At 48.7% G+C, this 23,063-nt stretch overlaps 2 protein-coding genes across 5 annotated transcripts in view; one reads left to right on the top strand and one right to left on the bottom strand.

Annotated features, from left to right (window-relative positions):
• The window catches only part of KDSR (3-ketodihydrosphingosine reductase), a 57,173-nt gene extending 53,872 nt beyond the window's left edge, over positions 1-3,301 (bottom strand). The window contains exon 1 of the mRNA XM_085845171.1: positions 3,018-3,301. Within this exon, the coding sequence (XP_085701297.1) occupies positions 3,018-3,128 (111 nt within the window). The 5' untranslated portion in view covers positions 3,129-3,301. The remainder of the gene's footprint in view (positions 1-3,017) is intronic.
• A 194-nt stretch (positions 3,302-3,495) lies between these two features.
• FAM204A (family with sequence similarity 204 member A) overlaps positions 3,496-23,063 on the top strand; it is a 37,566-nt gene continuing 17,998 nt past the window's right edge. Inside the window, exons 1-4 of one of the 4 annotated variants that reach the window (XM_085845176.1) lie at positions 3,498-3,809; positions 12,072-12,190; positions 12,617-12,817; positions 18,113-18,175. In XM_085845176.1, coding sequence (XP_085701302.1) covers positions 18,118-18,175 — 58 coding nt within the window. In that variant the 5' untranslated portion in view covers positions 3,498-3,809; positions 12,072-12,190; positions 12,617-12,817; positions 18,113-18,117. Of the gene's footprint in view, positions 3,810-12,071; positions 12,191-12,616; positions 12,818-18,112; positions 18,176-23,063 lie in introns of all 4 variants that reach the window. The other 3 variants (XM_085845177.1, XM_085845175.1, XM_085845174.1) reach the window with 3 other exon arrangements.

The raw sequence follows: 23,063 nt of genomic DNA, 5'->3' as shown, positions 1-23,063 counted from the left end.
GTTTTTACTATTAACCAGAAATAACAAGACTCGGCAAGAAGAGGGATCCGGGGCGATTCGACGGGATGGTGTGGGAAAAACAGACAATTCCAATGAATATACAGATCTGAAACCTCTAAGGCGCCAGGTACGTGCACACACACACACACACACACACACACACACACACGCACGCACGCGCGCGCGCACGCACGCACGCACGCACGCACGCACGCACGCACACACACACACACACACACACACACACACACACACACACACACACACACACACACACACACACACACACACACACACACACACACACACACACACACGCTATTTCTGGTGGTCAGGCTGGACTGTGGTGTGGACGCAACTGTCCCTGGATCGGCGTCGGACGAGCTGGCCTTGCTCTCGTCAGGGGGGGGCAGGAGAAACCGTGGTGCTGTCGACCTCCTGGTCTTGGCCCAAGTCCGCTCACAGCCGCCAGGGAACCAGTTCTGGCGCCAAGTTGCGAGCAGGAGAGGGAGGCAGGTCCGCCCGCCGTCCGACCCCGTACTCCGAGTCAGCAGAACCCCAGAGCCAACCAAGGTGAGGCACGAGGCTCAGCAAGGCTCCAAGACACGATGAAGAACACGATCGACTCAGCACAACAACAAGGACGCTCTCCGAGCAACAGCCTCCACACCAAAAAAAACACGATCTTTTGGTTGTGATCTTCTTCCTCTTCCTTTTCGACCCCGAGCAGAACCTTTTTATCCTCCCGTCCTCGTCACTTCCAATCGAGCCGTTTATTGGCCCACCGCCGTCGCCTTCTGCCAATCGTGATCACGGGGCGGAGCCATACGCAGCCCTGTCCTGTGACGTCACGGCCAGCCTCCAGGGACTACTAAAAGGGGTTTACACAGACACACTTACCCTATCCCGTGTCCCTATCTAATTACATGACAATTATCATTTCCCCCTTGAAGAAATGAACATTTACTAGACAACTTATCACCACTGAATTACTACTTATTACATCGAGATCCTGGTAAATTCGAACAGCATGGCATACCTAATTAAACATCCTAATTACCCTTTGAATGCATACCCCCCCCCCTCAAACGTAACAATACGTTACAGAAAAAGTTCGAGTTTCAGGGCGTTTCGTCAATTTTTCAGAGTTATGCCCTTTTTAAACTTCGAAAACATCACATCGGTCGGGGACATGTATTGCAAAGCAATTCTCACTCTTATTTAATTCATTATTTTGAATGCAGCCTGGGGCTGCTGGTTACATCAGTGCTGCGAGAGTGGCTGTGCCACCGATGCAAATTGCCCCCTATTTTCAGTGAGCTGGTACTCATTTTGCTGACCTCAGAAGGATGACAGGCTGAGTCAACCTACCTGGTGTTATTTAATAGCACGACAAGGGCTCAAACTCAAGACCCTAAGATCTTAAGCCAGCCACCTGAAGTTATTTCATGCTCATGGAGAAGCTTGCAGTAAAATATCATGTCCAGGACAACTACATTAGGAGGGATCAGTGTACTTTTACATCAATTACAAGGATGTCAGTAGAAAATGGATCCAACATACATGGTATTATGGGATTTGAACATGAGCAAATTTCGATGAACCATGAACAGGATAATGCAGTTTCATGCCAAGCCTCCCTCTCCAGGCCTGTTCTTCATTGCATGACCCATGAGCCACGGGTAGCCTGAAGTGCGGCCGATAATACACAAATGTGGAAAAACCATCATAATCCACCACAAATGTTCTGAAATTAACCCAATGATTTCAAATGAGTGTTCCAACACAAAGCATAAAAGTAACATCACTACATGAGGATATGTTTGCAGTAAATAAACAATTACGCTTGCAGCCCAGTTAACCACAACGAAGACGAGTATGTGGAGGTGGGACCCAACAGCAGCCATTATGGAGTCCTGCAGGCGGAGTGGCAGCTCTCACACTGAAGTCGTATTGGCAAAAGTGGCCCCCCTCAAAATAGTGAAGATCACTGCTGTATAGTGTTGCGAATTCGCGCCCACCGGCGTGCGATCGGCCGCTCGACTCGAATGGTGGCCGCCTCGCCCACCGGAACGGACAATTCTGTCGTGACCCCCTCGGAACAACGCCGGGAGCTAGTCACGGGTGGGGTTTTAACCCCACCACGACCGTGCCAATTGCTCACCCGCGCAGGATAGGGTTGCTCGCCAAATTCGATCTCCCTAAGTACCTGCGCAGATGGTCGACCGGGCGATCATACCTCGCCGCAGGCCGCCTCCGGACACAAACCGCTTAAGCGGTCCGTTCCGTGCTATCGGGATAACCGAGCGGTGTTATCGTCGGCCTTGACGGTTCCGATTAATCTTCAGGTGTTTTAAGCCCACTACGAACCCTTTTACGTGAAGCAGGATGGAGGGTCAATAAAGAAAAGACGAAGCGAAACGGGAAAACAGTTCAGACAATGCACATTTATTACGCGACACACGGAAAGCACACATATACAGCCAAACAGTCAGAATGCACCTATTTAAGGAAAACAAAAGAAACAACGACGCAGAGTTACAACCGAATACGCGTAGACACGGCAACACTTACACAGTTCTACTTTACAAGACACGGCGCCAACCCACATTTACTCAAAAGCAAAGGAAAGAAGTCACCCTCATAGACAAGGGGGCAGACGGGCCTGTAGGCCAATATGTGCGTGGGACCTGAAGGAGCGGCCAGGTCCGCGAGACCGGGTGGGTCTTCGAAGGGTCTTTAAGGTTTAGACCAACATTACCCCACCCCCCCCAAAAAAAAAAAATATATATATATATATAAATATATATATTAATGCCAACATTAAACCAATACACATTATTTTATTTTTTTTAAATTTCTTTGCATTTATCTGAAATAGACATTTTTTTTTAAAACAACAACAACAAACAGCAACACCGACAATCCTCACAGGATACGAGAACGGGGTCGGGATAATCATCCAACGATGGCAAAATAATTCCCAAACCTTCCCGCACGTAGGTCACCGCACTAACCACGACGTGTGCGCCGTTGAGTGAAACGGCTCGAGGAGGCAGACGCGGTGAAAGCAGGTAAAGAAGAACGAAAAGCACAACCAGCGCCGCGCAAAGCAGCAGCAGCAACATGGTGGCGGCGATTACCTCAGAACCTGCTGTTTGTTTGCTTTTAAAGGACGCGCACCGTGTTGGGCGCGAACGTCAAATCACTGAAACACGTCACACATTCACCGATGAAGGAAATGCAACAGAACGAGGTAAAAGACGAAGGATTCATTCATTCATTCATTCCTTCGATTTAACGTTTCAGGATACTGAAGGTTCACGGTGAACGACGGCAAAAAGGACAAAATGCACGTTACACGGCAAATGAAGATAAATAATTATCGCACAAGGCATCAACACTTACTACACCGCCATGGTCGAATTAACCGGATTACACGACAAAGCTGATTTTAAACGATTTTGGTGACGAAGCTCCGTGTTTTTTTTTTTACTGACGACACATGACGGTAACTTGTCGTGCCGACTGACGTTGTAGTTCTGAAATTAATTCGACTGACTGAAGCTTATCATCGAAAACCCGTCAATTTGCTGAGGTAAACGATCGTGAGGCTTGTTTGTGCCGTGCTGGAGGCACGACGGTGAGCACGGATATACAGACCGAGCCTTGACGGGTGAGGTTCGGGACCTCGAGTGAGAGACCCCGAAATCCCGAGGGTTGAAGGTGTTCTCTGTGGTACATTCTCGCCTGTTTTGAGGAATTCTTTTCCAACACCGATCCAGTCAGTTTTATTCTGTCACAAGATGGTATGTGAAACATTCCATGTATAAAACAATTATAAACCATGAACATGATGCTATTTGTCACGTTTATTAACCAGAAATTGGATTTTTGTCCCTCCTTGTATTAAATGTGAAACGAGATCGGGACTTGGTGGAGCGCGAACCTCAGGCGCGCGGGAAGGAGGGGTGCTGAGGGCGAAATCGAATCATTTCATCCTTGTCACCTACCCAACGTGTCCACCGAGTTTTGTCCGAATCCAGCCACAACTTTGTTTTTTGAGATATCGTGAGAGACATCGTTTTTGGTCATGTCTCTCATTGGTGAAGAATCACTTTTAAAAAATTATCCTATCCTCATCCGTATCTTCACAGGAATCGAGTCATTTCATCCTTATCACCGACCCAACGTGTCCACCGAGTTTTGGCCGAATCCAACCACAGCTTTGTTTTTGAGATATCGTGAGAGACATCGTTTTTGGTCATGTCTCTCATTGGTGAAGAATCACTCCAAAAATTTCTGCTATCCTGATCCGGATCTTCACAGAAATCGAATCATTTCATCTTTGTCACCTACCCAACGTGTCCACCGAGTTTTGTCCGAATCCAGCCACAACTTTGTTTTTTTGAGATATCGTGAGAGACATCGTTTTTGGTCATGTCTCTCATTGGTGAAGAATCACTTTTAAAAAATTATCCTATCCTGATCCGGATCTTCACAGGAATCGAATCATTTCATCCTTATCACCGACCCAACGTGTCCACCGAGTTTTGGCCTAATCCAACCACAGCTTTTTTTTGAGATATCATGAGAGACATCGTTTTCGGTCATGTCTCTCATTGGTGAAGAATCACTCCAAAAATTTCTCCTATCATGATCCGTATCTTCACAGAAATCGAATCATTTCATCCTTGTCACCTACCCAACGTGTCCACAGAGTTTTGTCTGAATCCAGCCGCAACTTTTTTATTTGAGATATCGTGAGAGACATCATTTTCGGTCGTGTCTCTCATTGGTGAAGAATCACTTAAAAAATTTTCTCCTATCCTAATCCGGATCTTCACAGAAATCGAATCGTTTTATCCTTGTCGCCGACCCAACATGTCTACACCAAATTGCATCTGAATCCGTCCACAACTTTTTGCGATATCCTGCTCACAGACAAACATACATGGGGGTGAAAACATAGACTTCGTCCACCTTCGGTGATGGAGTTAAAAAAAAAAACGTGTTGTCTTTGTAAGATGACCGAAATACACTACATGGTCAAAAGTATCTAGACATCTGCTCATCCAACATGTCATTCCATAATCATGGGCATTAACATGGAGTTGGTCCCCCCCCCCCCCATTTGTTGCTATAACAGGCTCCACTCTTTCTGGGAAGGCTTTCCACTCGATGTTGGAACATTCCTGCGGGAATTTCCTTCAATTCAGCCACAAGAGCATTAGTGAGGTCGAGCACTGATGTTGGGCGATTAGGTCTGGCTCGCAGTTGGCATTCCAATTCATCCCAAAGGTGTGCGATGGGGTTGAGGTCAGGGCCAGTCAAGTTCTTCCACACTGATCTCGACAAACCATTTCTGTATGGACCTCGCTTTGTGCACTGGGGCATTGTCATGCTGAAAGAGGAAAGGGCCTTCCCCAAACTGTTGCCACAAAGTTGGAAGCACAGAATCATCTCGAATGTCATTGTATGCTGTAGCGTTAAGATTTCCCTTCACTGGAACGAAGGGGCAGAGACCGAACCATGAAAAACAGCCCCAGACATTTATTCCTCCTCCACCAAATTTTGCAGTTGGCTCTATGCATTCTGGAAGGTAGTGTTCTCCTGGCATCCACCAAACCCAGATTTATCCATCGGACTACTAGATGGTGAAGTGTGATTCATCACTCCAGAGAACACGTTTCCACTGCTCCAGAGTTCAATGGCGGTGAGCTTTACACCACTCCAGCCGATGCTTGGCATGGCGCATGGTGATCTTAGGCTTGTGTGCAGCTGCTTGGCCATGGAAACCAATTTCATGAAGCTCTCGACGAACGGTGCTTGTGCTGACGTTGCTTCCAGAGGCAGTTTGGAACTCGGTTGTGAGTGTTGCAACCGACGACGGACGATTCTTCCATGCTCCACACTTCAGCACTTGGCGGTCCCGTTCTGTGAGCTTGTGTGGCCTACCACTTTCCGGCTGAGCTGTTCTTGCTCCGAGACGTTTCCACTTCACAATAACAGCACTTACAGCTCACCGGGACAGCTCTAGCAAGACAGAAATTTGGCGAACTGATTTGTTGGAAAGGTGGCATCCTATGAAGGTGCCACGTTGAAAGTCATTGAGCTCTTCATTATGGCCCATTCTACTGCCAATGTTTGCCGATGGAGATTGAATGGCTGTGTGTTTTATTTTATACACCTCTCAGCAATGGGTGTGGCTGAAATAGCCGAATCCACTAATTAGAAAGGGTGTCTATAGTGTACGAGGTGCAGTGGAACACGAGAAGCAAGCGTGCCAGCATCAACTCCGCTTTATTGCGCGACTGGAAGTACATTCCTGCCACCCCTAGCAGGCGAGGCATGATATACGAAAACCCAATCACGTGATACAGCACACTCCTCCCCTCGTAAAATGACAAGTCAAATGATGAAAGGACAATCATAACATGACCACCTGAAACCCATCAACACTCATAATCCTCCAAGTACCGCGGCCGCACCCTGACCCGCCTCGGACGAGCAGCGCCGCCAGACAGTCTGGGCTCAGACGCCTCCCGGCTTGGTCGAGGTGACACCCTCGCCGGACTCGCGCCATCCGCAATAACAACCGCCCCCGGCCGACCAGCCTGCCCGACGTCCCCGGGTAGGACAGAATCAGGCGAAAACCCCCTGGGAGTCGGCACATCCGGCCCTGGCGATACAACGTCTGGCGCCGGCGACATTACAGGTGGGGGTCCCACATCGTTCGGCCCGGGGGGGTGTGGGGGGGTGACGCTGGACAGCGATCATGCATTTGGTCCACGTGCCGCTTCCACACTTCCCCACCATCAGTCCGCACCATGCAATTCGCCGGCCACAGTACCACAGAGACCACAGCCGGCACCCATTTGGAGCTGTAGAAATAATTGCGCACCATTACCCGTTGTCCCATATCGAAGCTGCGCAGCCGCGTCGGACGCGACACCGCCCCACTCCCCGACCCTCCAGGTCGCAGCAAATCCAGTCTGGACCGGAATGCCCGTCCATAGAGACGAATGGCAGGCGAATCACCCGTGACAGGATGAATTGCGTTCCTGTAATGGAGCAAAAAGACATCGACCACCGTCTGCACAGGTGCAACACCTCCCTCCCCCTGCGCAAAGCCCGTTTCAACATCTTAACAAACGACTCAGCTTGCCCATTCGTCTCAGGATGATACGGTGCGGACCTTAGATTTCGAATACCATTTTGGCGCATAAACTCATCAAATACACCCGCGATGAACTGCGGACCGTTATCAGAGACCAGGATCTCCGGTAACCCTTTATTAGCAAAGATCATCCGCAGTTTCTCTACTGTAATGTTTGCTGATGTATGCTGCATTACTACAACCTCCGGCCATTTAGAGAATGCATTGATCACAACCAAAAACATTTTGCCATTAACCGGCCCCGCAAAATCTACATGGACCCTCTGCCAGGCTCTGTCTGGGGTAGGCCATAGTCCCGAAGCTCGACGCGGGTTATCAGCATCTGTTTGGCACGTGGCGCAACGCTTAACCAACAGCTCAATGTCTTTGTCCAACCCCGGCCACCACAAAAGGCTACGAGCAAGACTCTTGGTCTTCACGACGCCAAGGTGACTGACATGCAGTTCTTCCAAACACCGCTGCCTGAACTTCGGTGGAATCACCGTCCTCATTCCCCACATAATGCACCGTTGGACCAACGACAGCTCTGATGCGCGTGACGTGAAAGGTTGAAATGCCGGTGTCGAAGGCAGATTGCTCCAATTCCCCGTAGAAATTGCCTGGACGACACGGGCGAGCACCGGATCACGAGCCGATTCCACCGCGACCTGTCTGGCCGTGACCGGCCCACTTTGGACCTGGCCCAGCGCGAACACATCGACCCGGTCAGCCAACTCAGACGCAGCTGGACCCTCCGCACACGGCAAGCGTGAGAGCCCGTCACAGTTAGCATGCTTCTCGGTGCTTCGGAACTGAATATCATAATCGTAAGCACCAAGAAACAGACACCACCACTGTATTCGCGCGGCCGCTACCACCGGCACCCCGCCCTCCGGTCTCAGGATGAATTGAAGCGGTTTGTGATCCGTCTGCAAAGTCAAATGCCGCCCCAGCAGGTATTGATGAAACCTCCACACACCCCAGACGAGGCTGAGAGCCTCACGCTCAAGCTGGGCATATCCGCGCTCTGCTGTGGACAGGGTCCGGGATGCAAAACAAACATGCCGCTCGGAACCATCGTCCATCCTGTGGGAGAGCACTGCCCCGATGCCATATGCAGAGCTGTCGCATGCCAATAGGAGCGGACGCGCAGGCTCGTAGTGCACGAGGACCGTATCCTCTGTGAGCAGCCGCTTGACGCGGTCGAACGACGCCTGGTGTGCAGGCCCCCAAGCCCAGCGCTCGTCCTTCCTGAGCAATGAAACATCGAAAAAAAAATCTCTTCGAAAGGACCGTTTACAAAACCCCCCCATCCACTTTCTCAACAATCCTCTGGAAGAAGTCTTTTCTTTCAAGCTTCTAGGTCTCACTATCTGCCATGACCTTTCCTGGGAAAGTCACATTTCCAACCTCGCCTCAAAAGCCAGTCGCCGACTGGGAATCCTCCGTCGTGCTAAGTCCTTCCTCGGCCCTCTTGAGCTCCTGACCACTTACAAAGCTTTTGTCCGTAGCCTGATGGAGTACTGCTCTCCCCTCTGGGCTGGTGCTCCTGCCTCCCACCTTTCTCGGCTTCACGCTGTCAAAACCAGGGCATTTAAGATCATCGGCATCTCCCGCATTGAAGCTGAGTCTTTGGGCCTCTCACTCAATCACCGCAGGTTTGTCGGTGGTCTTTGTCTTCTACCGACTCCTCTCCAGCCTTGCCCCCCCTGCTCTCTCTGCGATTTGTCCCCACCACATTTCCACAGGGCGCTCAAGGTCCGCCAACAACCCCTTTCTGGTAAAACTACCAAAATCACGAATCACTGCTCATCTTCACTCTTTCATTCCTCTTTTTTCCCGCCTTTGGAATAAACTTCCTTACTCTATTCTTTCCCATTCTTCCCTCCAGGCTTTCAAAACAGCTGTTCACCACCACCTCTTATCTTCCCCCATCCAAATCCTCGATCTTTTCTACCCCCGATAATCCACCCAAGCCCTCTTCCTTCATTTCTCCTGCTTTCCTTCCTGAAAGTCCCTGAAATGTCCATCTTCTCTTCGCCATGTTCCCCGTCCCATCCCCATCCCTCTCCCTTCCACAGTTCTCCTAATGTGTCTGTTCCCCACTGTTTTGTCCCTTCCACTCCCGCCCCTCTTGTCTCATGCCTCCTTGCTGTGAGTTGTGTGTTAGCTCTCATACGAGCCTCAACCAAGGTATACAAAAAAAAAAAAACCGTGTTAACGGCGCAAGTTGTGAGCTGAGCCCTCGCACGAACCTTTGGTAATACTGGGCCATACCAATGAACGAGCGCAGCTGCGTCTTGTCGCGAGGCGGTGGCATGTGTTGAATCGCTTCCACCTTCCGAGGACCTTTCAACAGCCCCTCCGTTGTGATGATGTACCCGAGGTATTCCAAGCGCTGCTTGAAGAACGCACACTTGTCCCTGTTCAAGCGCAGGCCACACGCTTCTAGCTTTGTCAGCACTTGGGCAATGTTCGCCAGGTGCTCATCCGCCGTTTTCCCCGCAATGAGCACATCGTCCAGGTAGGTCTGAGCGGGCAGGCCAATGCAAACTTGATCCATGGCTTTCTGCCACAAGGCTGGGGCCGAAGCAATCCCAAAACAGAGTCGGGTATATCGATAGAGTCCTTGACACGTGTTGATTGTCAAAAGCTCGCTACTCCCGGGATCCATCAGCAGGTGAAAATATGCATCACGCAGGTCTCGCTTCGTGAAGTATTGACTCCCCGCCAATCGCGCATATATTTCATCGATTGACGGCAGTGGATATTGCTCCACGCTGAGCCCCGGGTTAACCGTGGATTTGAAGTCCCCGCACAATCGGACGTCTCCATTCCGTTTCAGCACCATGACAACCGGGGTGGCCCAATCTGAGTACAACACCCGTTCGATCACTCCACAGGCCTCCAGCCTATCCAGTTCACCCTTAACCTTGTCCCGCAGGGCATACGGCACCGGACGTGGTTTACAAAAACGAGGAACCACCCCCTCCTTCAGGAAGAGTTTTGCCTCCATGCCCTTGAGTTTCCCAAGGTCGTCGCAAAACAAACCTTGATGTCTTTGAAGAATCTTCTCCAACTGATCCTCCCACCGGCTTGGCACGGGTTGCACAAGGTGAACTGCGGCCCAGTCTAGCCTGATGCGGGCCAGCCAATCTCGGCCGAGGAGAGACGGTCCCCTCCCCCGCACGACGTACACCCGAAGCGTGGCGACCTGGCCTTAGTACCGCACAGACACGTCTGCCATCCCGACTGGCGTTATCTTCTCGCGGGTGTATGTGAACAGCTTGAGGTTGGACCTGATAAGCTTCAGGCCGTTGAGTCTATGCGCGGTCTGTTCGCCGATGATCGACACAGCCGCTCCCGTATCGACCTGAAAAGTGATCGGCGTTTTGTTCACTTCGACTTCCACCGTCATCGGGTGCGCCGCCACCGGGCCAATTGAAAACAGGCCCATCAACGGCCGCCGGTTCCGCCCCGGGTCGCCTCGCACATCGCTGTACATGACCCTAACGGTGGCCGGCGCCCCACGGCACACATGCTTCAGATGACCCACCTTGTGACAATTCAAACACACGGTGCCTTTATACGGGCACGCACGGTGCAGGTGTCGACCTCCGCATCCCAAACAAGTCCGCGGGGCCAATTCGCCGCACGTGCAGCCGCGCGGCGACGTCCGACCCGCACCGAAGGTCGAGCGTGCGTCCCGGGGTGCTCGCGACCCCGCGTGGCCGGTGATGGCTCGAACATCCCCGCGAGTCTGCTTGACCGCTGTAGCCGTGCTGACCGCCCAGTCGAATGTAATGGCTTCACCCTTCAGCCGTAGAACCGCTGAAACCATCTTCGCATCTTGTAAACCAGCGATAAAACGATCTCTGAGCCGCGCTGGACGCTCCCCCACCGTGAACTTGCAGGCCACGGAAGAATGCTTAATCCGCGCCATGAAATCAGTGACGCGTTCCTCTGCCCCTTTCGAGAGGTGATCAAACTGGTATCGAGCGAGCTGTAATGACTTCTCCGGCGCCATGTGTGCTTTCATCTTCTCCACAATGTCCTGAAACGACAGCCCGTCATCACGGGGCTTGTCCGGCGCCACCAAATCACTCAGTAGTCGATAATGCTCCGCCGAAAGCGAAGCGAGCAAGATCGACTTCTGTTTGCTCTCGTCGACCACATCATTCGCGTGGAAATAGCATCCCAATTGCTCCAAAAACAATTCGAAGTCGTCTCCGACGAAAACAGGCACATGTCCGTTTTCAATCATCCTCGTCAGCCGACTATAGTGTACGAGGTGCAGTGGAACATGAGAAGCAAGCGTGCCAGCATCAACTCCGCTTTATTGCGCGACCGGAAGTACATTCCTGCCACCCCTAGCGGGCGAGGCATGATATACGAAAACCCAATCACGTGATACAGCACAGTGTCCACATACTTTTGGCTAAGCAGTGTATTTGTAATAGTAAACCGTTATCAATATATCTGTCGAGCTACTATAACAGTGTAACACAGATAACTATCAAGAGCAACAACTAACAGTATAAGAACTTACAGTGTCAAGACCTTGGACTGTTGGAGTAACCTTTTCTCTGGGAAAGGCCAAACACAAGGTATTACTTTATAACATGTTACTGGAAGAGCATCCTTCATGAACTTTTAAAAGCAAATTATGCATGACTACAACAAACGGAAAACTCCAAGAGTCCTGAGAGACCACGCTTGACTCAGGCCGGATCCTCACGCCCAAAGTCGATTTAACTTGCCGGTGAATTTAGCTTGGTAGACAGGGAACCATGCCAGCGACTAAGCGGTGGTTAATTACTTGGCCGAATGAACCAACACTGCGTGCCACATTAAGTGGGATGCCATTACAACTAGTCTCAAAGCAATTTCCCCCCCACCCCCCCCCCCCCAGGAACACCTCTGGGAACCAACACCAAGCAGGATAAATCAAGACGCGTATCAACACTTTCATGGATTTATTAAAGGCAAGCAAAGGAACGAAAGAGTGGAAAATGATGGAGAAACGATCAGGTAAGAGAAAATGGTGGGGAAATTCAAATACAAATAAATGGTGGGAGAAATTGTTACCTCAGAAAATGGTAGAAATAATACACAGTATTGCAAACAATTCCAAACACGTATAAAACACATATGCATTCACCCTCACCCTTACACGATCATTCCCACCCTGGAGCACTTACGAACAATCACTTATCATGAAGTACAATACTGGATCCGGACACCCGGGGAATGACAGAGGATGGTTGAAGGTAGAGATTGTAGAGGAAGATAAGAAAATAATAAGGACTCTGACATGCTCTCAGCGAACCTGCGGTCACTCTGCTTGGACTGACCAACACCACGACCCAGAACGGCTCTCTCTTCATCTTTTGTTTTGATGTCTTTCCTGCTGGAAAGAACAAACTGACTTGAGTCTGCCTTTTTATCCTCTGCCAGCCTGTGGGAAAGCACTCCTTCGCAGCTGCGATAACCCACGCGTCATCTTCTGATTGGCCCAGCTGTGCTGCATCTGCGTCACACAGATTCAAGGGGTTCGAGGGTGGAAGGTTCTTGTGTCTTCCAGCATCTTCACCCTTGGAACCCCAGTGTCAACTTGGCTTCCGCTTCGATGCCGCCAGCGTCAAACCCAAAGCCATGGTTTGTGAATGTATCATGAAGTGGATGCCACAGAATGGTGTGCAGTGTAAGAGAATGTTCGAAATAAAGAAATAGAGAAATAGAGAGATAGAAGTGAAAGGGAGAGAGAAATAGAAAGGGGGGATAAAAACCCTAACTTCTCACATGCACAATGCATATTTGTTACATAAATGCAAGTGACCTTACTTCTAAACAGAATAAGGAAATAACTGACTAATATTTATGTGTTTGTGATTTTTACCTGCATGGTAAAATTTTTTACCTGGGGGGGGGGGTGGGGGACACAAATTCCACCCTGCGCTCACAACCGTTTCAATATTTTTTCGATAAGAACAAGAAAAAAAGACCAAAAAAAAAAAAATGAAAAACCTACTCCAACAAATTCACATCTTGCTCAGCTTGGCACTATGGAAACCAAGACCTTCAAGGCCTTTTCTGGTCTTGCACGGAAGTTAGAAGAGGGACAAAATGAAATAGATATTGGGTAGGATGGTTTAAAAGGGTAAATAGGAGTCGTGAGGAAAGAATGTAAGAAAAGGGGTGAATAAATAGTGGGGAACGTAGAGAAAGAAGAACAGATGGTAGAGAATAAGGTAGAGGTAAAAAAAAATGGAGCTGAGAATAGCGGTAGTGAAGGATAATGGATAGGTCGAGGCTGACGTCGATGCATCCCTCTGTGTGAGGAGGTTAGGGGGGGGTTGAGGAGTTGTCTGGAGGGGCTTTTTGAAGGCTTGGAGTGTGGAGAGGATTAATGCTTTAGGGTTAGTTGGGGGACGGTGAGGACTTAAGGTTATGAGGTGGACTTTGAGGACTTGGGGTTGAGGAGGGAGGGAGTGAGGGAGAGCAAGGATGAGACAGAATTTGGAAAATATGTTGAAACTTCGGGAAGGGGTGGTTGAGGACTTTCGGTGAGGGGGGGGGGTGCTGATGGGGTTTGAAGAGTCATGGTGGGGAGGGGATTGTGTTCTTTTGTATACACCATCAAGGCTCGTATGAGAGCTAACACACAGAATCTACAAGGGGAGCAGGAGACAAGAGGGGTGGGAGAGAATGAAAAAACAATGGGGAACAAAGGCATTAGATCGGTGGAAGGGAGAGGGATGGGGTGGGGTACACAGGGTAAACAAGATGGACACTACAGGGACTTTCAGGTAATTACACGACAGGGATTTTCAGGAACGAAAGCATGGATTTTGAAGGCGGTGGGTTTGGGGTGGATTAGGGGGAGTAGATAAGATTGTGGTTTTGGATGGGGGAAGATGAGAGATGGTGGTGAACAGCTGTTTTGAAGACCTGGAGGGAAGAGTGGGATTGAAGAGAGTGTGGAAGTTTGTTCCAAAGGCGGGAAAAAAAGAGGAATGAAAGAGTGAAGGTGAGGAGTGATTATTGATTTTGGTAGTTTTACCATAAGGGGGGTTGCTGGCAGACCTGAGGCTCCCTGCGGAAATATGGGGGGGGGACATATTCCAGACAGAGTGGGGAGGGGGCAAGGCCAGAGAGGAGACAGTAGAAGACAGAAAGACCAACGACCTGCCTGTGGTGAGAGTGAGAGACCCAAAGACTCAGCTTCATCGCGGATGATACCAATGATCCCAAATTCCTTGTTTTCCACAGCATGAAGGTGAGAAAGGTGAGAGGCAGGAGCACCAGCCAAGAGGGGAGAGCAGTACTCCATCAGGCTGCGGACAAAAGCTTTGGATGTGGTCAGGAGCTCAGTTGTGCCAAGGAAGGACTTTGCATGACGGAGGATGCCCAGTCGGCAACTGGTTTGGAGGCCAGTTTGGAAATGTGGCTTTCCCAGGAAAGATCATTGCAGATAGTGAGACCCAGAAGCTTGAATGAAAGGACTTCTTTAAGAGAATTGTTGAGAAAGTAGATGTGGAGGTTTCAAGATGGTCCTTTCGAAGAGACATAGTGAGAGTGTGAGATTTGTCAAGGTTGAAAGACATGTTCAACGTGTTGGACAAGCTTGTGATTTTTTCCAGATCTGCAGAGAATGAAGAGGCTGCTGCTTGCCGATCTAAGGGATGATAGATGGTACGACAGAGGGTGGAGTCATCAGCAAAGAGATAAAGAGGATTCTCCAGAGAGTCAGAGAGATCATTGATGAAAACCAGAAAAAGAATAGGGTCCAGAATACTGCCTTGAGGAACTCCAGCCTGGACAGGAAGAGGGGATGAGAGAACTCCATTAAGGGGCACACAGCTGCGACAGGAGAGGAAGTCTGTGAGCATGGGTGGAGATGTCCTTGGATACCATAGGAAGAGAGTTTGGTGAGCAGGGCAAGGCACACGATATGTCTCGGGAGATGGCTCTGATTTCATGTCCAGCATTGAGGATCTCCATCCATTGTTGGGAGAGCAGAAGCAGCATATCCAGTGCAGAGTGACCTGGTCTTCAACCAAATTGATGATCGCAAATCAAGCCATTGGAGAAGAGGAAGGATTTAATGTCTTAAGCGATGATGGATTCCACAACCTTGCTGATGATTGGGGAGAGGGCTGATTGGTCTGAAGTTGCAGGGATCTGTTTTAGCACCTTTTTGTGCAGAGCGGTAATGTTTGCAGATTTCCAAGCAGATGGCACATGACCTTGAGCAAATAAGAGGGTGAATAGAACAGAGAGAGGGTGAGCAAGAGCAGCAGAGGAGGCTTTTAGGATGGGTATGCTGATGCCGTCTGGACTGGTTCTAGAATCTGAGTCGAGGTTTGATAGTAAGCTCTCCACCTTGTTACGAGAAAAGGACACAGAGTCCAGGGACAGCTGGGTGTGATTGGGAAAGGTTGGTAGAGAAAGCAATGGGTTTGGGACACAAGATTTAGAAGCAAACGCGGTGTTTAGGCATTCAGCCTGAAGTGGAATTTAAGCATCTGTAGGTACAGAATGCTCAAGTAGTTCACTCAGAGAATGTGAATACCTTTTGCAGGGTAGAGCTCCAAAGCTTCCCTTTGTCGATGGGATGAACTAGAAATCGATGGTAGCTTCTGAGGTTTGAACATTTTGTTCACGACAGTGGGGGGGACAAAGCAGGATGGGACACTTCGCTCATAGCTTTGTTTACCAGCAAAGTCCACGATGTGTAATCGAGGCTGTCATATGCAGCAGCTGTCGATTATGACTTGTCAAAAATGTACTTTTAAAGCAGTATGATCTCACTGAGGATGTTTATAGGACCATGTTCAGTAGTGTCAAGCCAGAGTTATGGAAGAGCCTTGAGCACTTTTTTGTTAGGTTGACAAATCACTTGATGAAGTCGTTTAAACTCTCAAAGCTCAAACAGACGTTGACGACCTGTGTGACTTGATTGTTTATTTGTGCATGCCCAAGGGATTTATCTGCTCATTTGCATGAGAGAGAACTGGAGAATCTTTAAGAGATGCAGGGATGCAGATTTTTTCCTGATGACTCATAATGGACATCGGTCAATGGCTGTTCAGTGTACCAATATTAAGATTCAGGGAAAGCAGAATGAGCCTGTTGTGCCGAAAGGAGATGAGAAGACCGTGGATTATTCCAAGATAATGTTTTGCATGTGAAAGGTATGGCCATAGAATCTTGGTCTGTATGGACCAACTTTAGATAAAGGTGGGCTCTGAGATGCAGTTTTATCTTTGTAATCAGGTAGGGCATGTGGGAAAGGAATGTAGCTTATCTGGTTGTGTGAGGTTGGGTGTGCAAAATGCTGCTGCAGCGGTCCAGGGTGGTCCGAGGGAGTAAGTATTGGGTTGTTCTTGTAAATGCAAAGTTATTAAGGCGAGTGATTGTTGCCTGGTGAATAATGGAGTCCCCAATATAGAAATGTCTCCTACTGAATTGGAACTGTGTTTTGGAGAGGACCATTTTTTGCTTGCAAGTGGCAAGACGTTTCTGCTGGTAAAGTCTGCCTGTACCCAACCTCTTTTTGGAGTCAGAAGACAAATCCAAGTACTGAAGGAGGACGGTAGCTCTTCCATGCAGGTCTTGAGGGACACGGGCTGCAGCGGAGTTGGGGTAAAGGAGTTCATGAAAAGAGTATCATTACCTGAAGAAGTTCAGCAACATGCTGCTCATTGACAATGTCATACAAAACGTGCCATTAGTCAAGATAGAGGTAGATACTACTTACCTGATTGGTGCAGATGAAAGCCAATACCTCCTGGAAACAATCTATGACTTTATAGTTGGCAATGTACCTGGAGCTCAGGCTGGACCTGGCAAGGAAAGAGGATGATGCGGTAAGATTAAAACTACACCCAATACCACACAGCATCACACATGAGATTATTCCTTTATCAATACAAGAGATGTCGGAGATAGGAATATCAGCAAGCCCATTTTGAGGTTACTGGACCCGATTGTTGGATTTACCCTACGCATCACCAGCCGTGATAGTTTGTAAGAACAGGGCAAAACATATGTTGATTACCAGAAGTTTCAAAAGATCACTCTCAGATCCAGAACCAATGATGACCATTGGTGACCTCTTCCTGAAGCTCAGTGGAGACATGCATTTTACGAAAATTGATTGAACAATGGGTATTGGCAGATACCGGTAGCCAAGGAAGATATACATAAAACAGCGTTTATGACAGATGGCACCAACGAGCTTCTGAAGATGCCTTTTTGAATTGGGGATTCAGAAGCTATGTTTGTATGGGGCATGACGATGCTGCTGAGTGCAGATGTAAAATGTTGAAACCTACAATAATGACATTTTGGTCTGTTCCCACACATGGTGGCCACCCTTAGGGAGGTTCACTGCAGAATGTCCACAGCCCTCCTCCTGACCAGACCATCAGAGTGTAATCCGGATGCACGACATGAGTTTGGTGTGTCACACATGGAATGTGGTTTGTTTGGTTGTCACAACGATAATATGAAAAAGATCAAGGATGTGCTGTGGCCTACAACAAATAAGGAGGTACGACCATTTCTGGGTCTGACAAGGGTACTTCCAGGACTACATCCTTAATTATGTGGCCATCGCTGTACCACTTATGGATTTCACCGAGGGTTAACCCAGCAAGGTGGTCTGGAGGGATGCTCAAGAGAAGGCAGAGAAGATCCTCAAGCAACTACTCATGAGCAATCTCATTGTGAGGCTACTGGACCCTAGTGACTCATTTGAGCTCAGGATTGAGGCTTCTGACATGGTATTGGAGCTGTTATTTTGGAGTGGCAAGAGGGTAGAATTCTTCATGTGAGTTTCGTGAGCAAGAAGCTGATGAATTCAGAAGAAGATTAACTCAGAATCATTTTATAGAGGAGTGAATGCTAACACAACATTAAAACATGTGCTGCGCATGTGCATTGCAGGTTTTATGGGAGCTTCAAGGTGGCATCCAGTGACTTCATCCTACACGCCTGACCCACTGTCTAGTCAGTATAATAGAGATCAGTGGATATTATATAATTTTTAAACTGGAACAATACTTTGTGGACAGCCTGTACTTCCTTCCTAAGCCTAAAACTATCTTCATATAATCCATGGTAAGTTTACCCAATCCAATGTTTTGAATAAATCAATAAGTAGTTGAACTCATTTTACTCTCTTCTTTTCTTTAAGTGCCAGGTGCATTCAACCACTCAAGAAATTCCTTATTGAACCTCCTAGTTTTTATCTCTTTCAACCGGCACAAGAATAAAAGGCTTCCTTTTTTTCTTTTTTTCTATTGCGGTATTTTACCAAGGACTTCTGCTGATATATCCTCACCTGCACATTGGAGCTGAATGAGCTCTCCCTACACTCCCTCCCCCCCCACCCCCACTTCCACTTTCACCAGTAAACTAATGTTGATAAACTGAGAGATTGAATAAATGTGGTGTTGATATACTGTAGACACGAATGGCCTCCTGTTGTGTCAGAGTTCCTCTTGTTAACCATTCAATCCTGTTTGGAACTTGCTCGGTAGAGTTCAGGTGTAGTTTGGTGATTGTGAACAGGTGTAGTGATTGGTGGAAGAGATCTTCCCCAGACCTCACCCCTTGGTGACCATTCCGTTGGTTTTGCAGCATCTTGAGTGCTGTGTTGGTTTTGACGTTTGTTTTGAAGACCGTTTTGTAAACCAGAACAGAGTTACACCCCCTGAGAGTTCAGTCGAAGGTAAAAGGGTTCTTGGACCATCAGATCTTAATTATGTGTAAATATTTTGGAAAAACAGGGAAATTGATATGGGAGAAGATAGATTCCTGACACAGCACATTTCCTGATTCGAATCCAGGTTAGACAGCTCAGTGAGTTATGCCTGTACTTCATACGTATCCTGTGAGCCCAGCAGAAGCGATGAGATAGATTATTTGGAGATGGAGGTGTCACGTGGTTTAAAATAATAGAACTAAACGAAGATTAGACTCAGGTTTTCATATTGGTTATCATCTCCATTTGTGGGTTATTTTACCTGGTTGTCCTTGCCAGGTTGTCCTTACCTGGTTTTCGTTGTCTGGTCGTCCTTACCTGGTTGTCCTTGCCTGGTTGCCCTTGCCTGGTTGCCCTTGCCTGGTTGCCCTTGCCTGGTTGCCCTTGCCTGGTTGCCCTTGCCTGGTTGTCCTTGCTTGGTTGTCCTTACATGGTTGTCGTTGTCTGGTTGTCCTTGCCTGGTTGTCCTTGCCAGGTTGTCCTTACCTGGTTGTCGTTGTCTGGTTGTCCTTGCCTGGTTGTCTTTACCTGGTTGTCCTTGCCTGGTTTTCCTTGCCTGGTTGTCCTTGCCTGGTTGTCCTTGCCAGGTTGTCTTTACCTGGTTGTCCTTGCCTGGTTTTCCTTGCCTGGTTGTCCTTGCCTGGTTGTCCTTGCCAGGTTGTCCTTACATGGTTGGCGTTGTCTGGTTGTCCTTGTCTGGTTATCCTTGCCTGGTTGTCTTTACTAACAGTGCCAACACATCAACCCGGTTGGTTGACCCAGATGAAGGTGGACCTTCCGCGCAACGCAAGAGCAAGAGTCCGTCGCAGCTGGCACGGTCCCCGTTGCTCCGGAACAGTATATCGTAGTTGCAGGAAAAAATGAACAGAAACCCAAGTTGTATCGCCATGGCCCCTGCCGCCGGGACCTCGCCCTCGGGTCTCGAGGGAGGCCTGGGCCCAAACGGAGGTACGGGGCCCAAAGGATACACAGGCGCACCTGGAGGTACGAACTCCGAAAGAGGCACCTCCTCCCACCGACTCTCTAATCGGCTCGGCACGGGACGTCCAAGGTGAATGACTGGCGCCGTCCCATCTAGTTGAATGCGGGCCAACCAGCTCCGACCCAAAAGGGCGGGGCCCTCCCCTCGCACCACGAACAGCGAGAGCGCGACCCGCTGACCTTGATGGGCGACCAAGACGTGTGCCCTGCCAACCACTGGTCGCGCTTCACTGGTATACTTGTGCAACGCGAGGGTAGACCTGAAAAGGCGTAGACCGGGGAGTGCACGAGCGGTGCGCTCGCTTATGATCGACACCGCCGCTCCGGTATCAACCCGAAACACGATCGGCATTCCATCCACAAAACCTTGCCCAGGCTGCAGGTCTCGACCCGGGACGTAAAAGAGTACGTCTTGCACAAAACATCGTACCGGCTGTAGATCTCGCCCCGTGTCGCTGGGGTCGCTTCGTACATCGCCATCCATGACTGTTATGGTGGCCAATGACATTTGGCACACACACCGTAGATGTCCCTGAGTGTTCAGATCGTCCTCCGACTGGCCGCGTTGCAACGTTTGGCCACGACCCGCACCGAAGACTGTGCGTACGGCTGTGGGCGCTTGGTACACCGCGCGGACCTCCGGACCACCTGTCATGCTCTGGCTATCGAGGGGCCAGACATCCCTCAGAGTCTGTGCGACGGCTGACGCCGCTTCTGAGTCGAATGCAATGTCCTCGTCCTTTAGCCGTGGCATTGCAGAAACCTTTTCCGACTCTTGCAAACCAGAAATAAAACGATCTTCGAGCCCGGCCTGCCGATCACTCGACGTGAATTTGCAGGCGCCGGCGAGATGCCCCACCCGCTCGGCAAAATTCGCGATCGCGTCCCTGGGCTCCTCGCCAGGTGATCGAACTCGTACCGCGCGAGCTGTGCTGATTCTCCTGGCGCTCTGTGCGCCCGACAATCTAATTGTCCCGGCAACGACTCAAAGTCAACGCCGAGGAAAATAGGCACTCTGCACACGTCGATCCGAAACAGCCTCGTCGCCAAACTGTAGTGTCGTGGCAGAGGTGTGAACAGGCAGACACGGGCCGGAGGGTGACACAACTCCGCTTTATTGCCTCGAGCGAGAGGGTAGGCGTAGGATGCCCGTAACCACTTTAGTACGCACTCGATGCACCCTACAGGCACACGACCCACAAGACACTGCTAATGATACCACATGCTGCTAACTGGTGCTACAAGTCCCTAGCGGGCAAGAACAGCTATATGCATTGCAGACACGTGACTACTATCACAACTCCTCCACGCCCCCACAACGCTCTATGTCAATACCCCACACTGAACAGACTATTTCAGGAAGTGCAACAGATTACAACTTAGTTATTCTGAGGATCATATTATGTACTCATTTGGGATTGGATTGTGAAATGGAGAAATTCAAAATGAGAAAATGAAGAGAAGAACGTGCAAGCAACGGAATTCAGCCGCAGCACAGAGGTTGATTTTAGTGCGGCGTGACATCACCCGCAGTATGAGGATCACTGTAAGAGACCCCCCCCAAAATCCTTGCCTGTTCCCCATTGTTTGGAGTAAGTGTATGTGTTGGTGCCACACAGGGTTTAATAAGTTTGTTTCATCCCTCCCTTTTTTCGTTGTCTTTTTGTGCTGGATTTATTTGTCTGAGTTTTGTTGTGTCGACTCCCCTTGTCATTATTTATTTGAATAAATCACTTTATTTAGAAGAACGTGTCTGCCACCTCATTCCATCTCCTGCATGTGGGAAACAATTCCTGTAATGAATTGGCTTTCCTGGAGGAGATATAAATTGGATAAAGTCCATCCCTTTGTGGATAATTAAAGAGTATAAAGGAACAGGAAATTCACTCATGTTGGCTTCCAGTAATGCGGTTGAATTTGCAGAGGGAGATTGGCAATGGTGAGGGTGTAGCAAGCGCAGGCAGTGGTGAGGGTTTATCTAGCGCAGGTAGTGGTGAAGGTGTAACAATAGAGATAGGCAGCAATGAGGCAAGGGAGACAGTTTTTGTCGGTGATGAAACAATTAAATACGTTTATTCTTCGCTCAACGAGAAGGATCGTAGACAGAGTTGTGTGCAGTTTCGAAGGAGCAGGGTTTAGGGATATTGAAGGAATGGATATGACATCATATTGGGTCATGGTAGGAAGAAGTTGGTTGTGCTCCACCTCGGAGAAAGTGATTTCGGGAAAGTTGGAGGATTTGAAAACTTCGAACAGTTTTTTGGATGAGTGACTGATATGAAAGCAAAGTGGAAGATAAATATTTGATCACACAGGGTTGCTCCCCTTGTATTGGTATTTCATTTACCTTTTTTTGACCACTGTATTTAGGTTGGTTCAAGTGGAGATGTTCAAAGTAGAATTTCTGTAGCGATGGATTGTTGTTTTGTCATATTTTTTATTGCCACATGCATTGAATTGTCATTATGTGATTTATGATGATTTGTGCCAAAGAGTTGATAAAATGTAAAGTCAAATTAAATGTATAAACCACCAAGAATGTAAGGCACCCATTTCTGCCCTCACTTTATCGAGGCAAGTTGTGTTGGGCCGGTGCATTGTTGGAGTGCATGTTGCGAATCTTTATCAATTTTCCTTATCTTTATCAAGATTAGGAAATTGTATAGTAATTATGAGCAGAGTAGTAGATATCAACTGATGGCTGGGAGAATGGTGTAGGGAGGAAGGTTTTACATTTAAGAAGCAGTGGGAATCATTTCAGGGACAACGAAAGTGTTTCCAGAATGATGGCCGTATGTAAAATAGAAAGGGTGCAGCAAGGTTTGCAGTGGGAATTGAGGAAGGAATTCAGGCTTTTTTTTAGGTCAGCAGATGGTGGGGAAGCTATCAAGGAAGGAACTGATGATGTAATTGTGACGTGTAAGGCCAGGCAAGAAAATAGAATTTCAGGAAGGGAAAAGTTAAACATATTCTATACCATTTCCAGAAGTTTAAAATAACAGCATAGAAGAGCTTGGAGCCAAAGTAGATAGCGAGGAGTATGATATAGTTGCAGTGAGTGAGACATGGTTGAAGGAGGAGAGTAACTGGAGGACAGGATGAGAAGGCTACAAGGTGTATCGGTGTGATAGGAAGGAGAGAATAGGAGGA

The sequence above is a fragment of the Eptatretus burgeri genome, chromosome 11 (assembly GCF_056783735.1).
Source record: "Eptatretus burgeri isolate ZD-2024b chromosome 11, Ebu_testis_v1, whole genome shotgun sequence".
Classification (NCBI taxonomy): Eukaryota; Metazoa; Chordata; class Myxini; order Myxiniformes; family Myxinidae; genus Eptatretus; species Eptatretus burgeri.
This window is presented reverse-complemented; position numbering and strand designations above follow the sequence as displayed.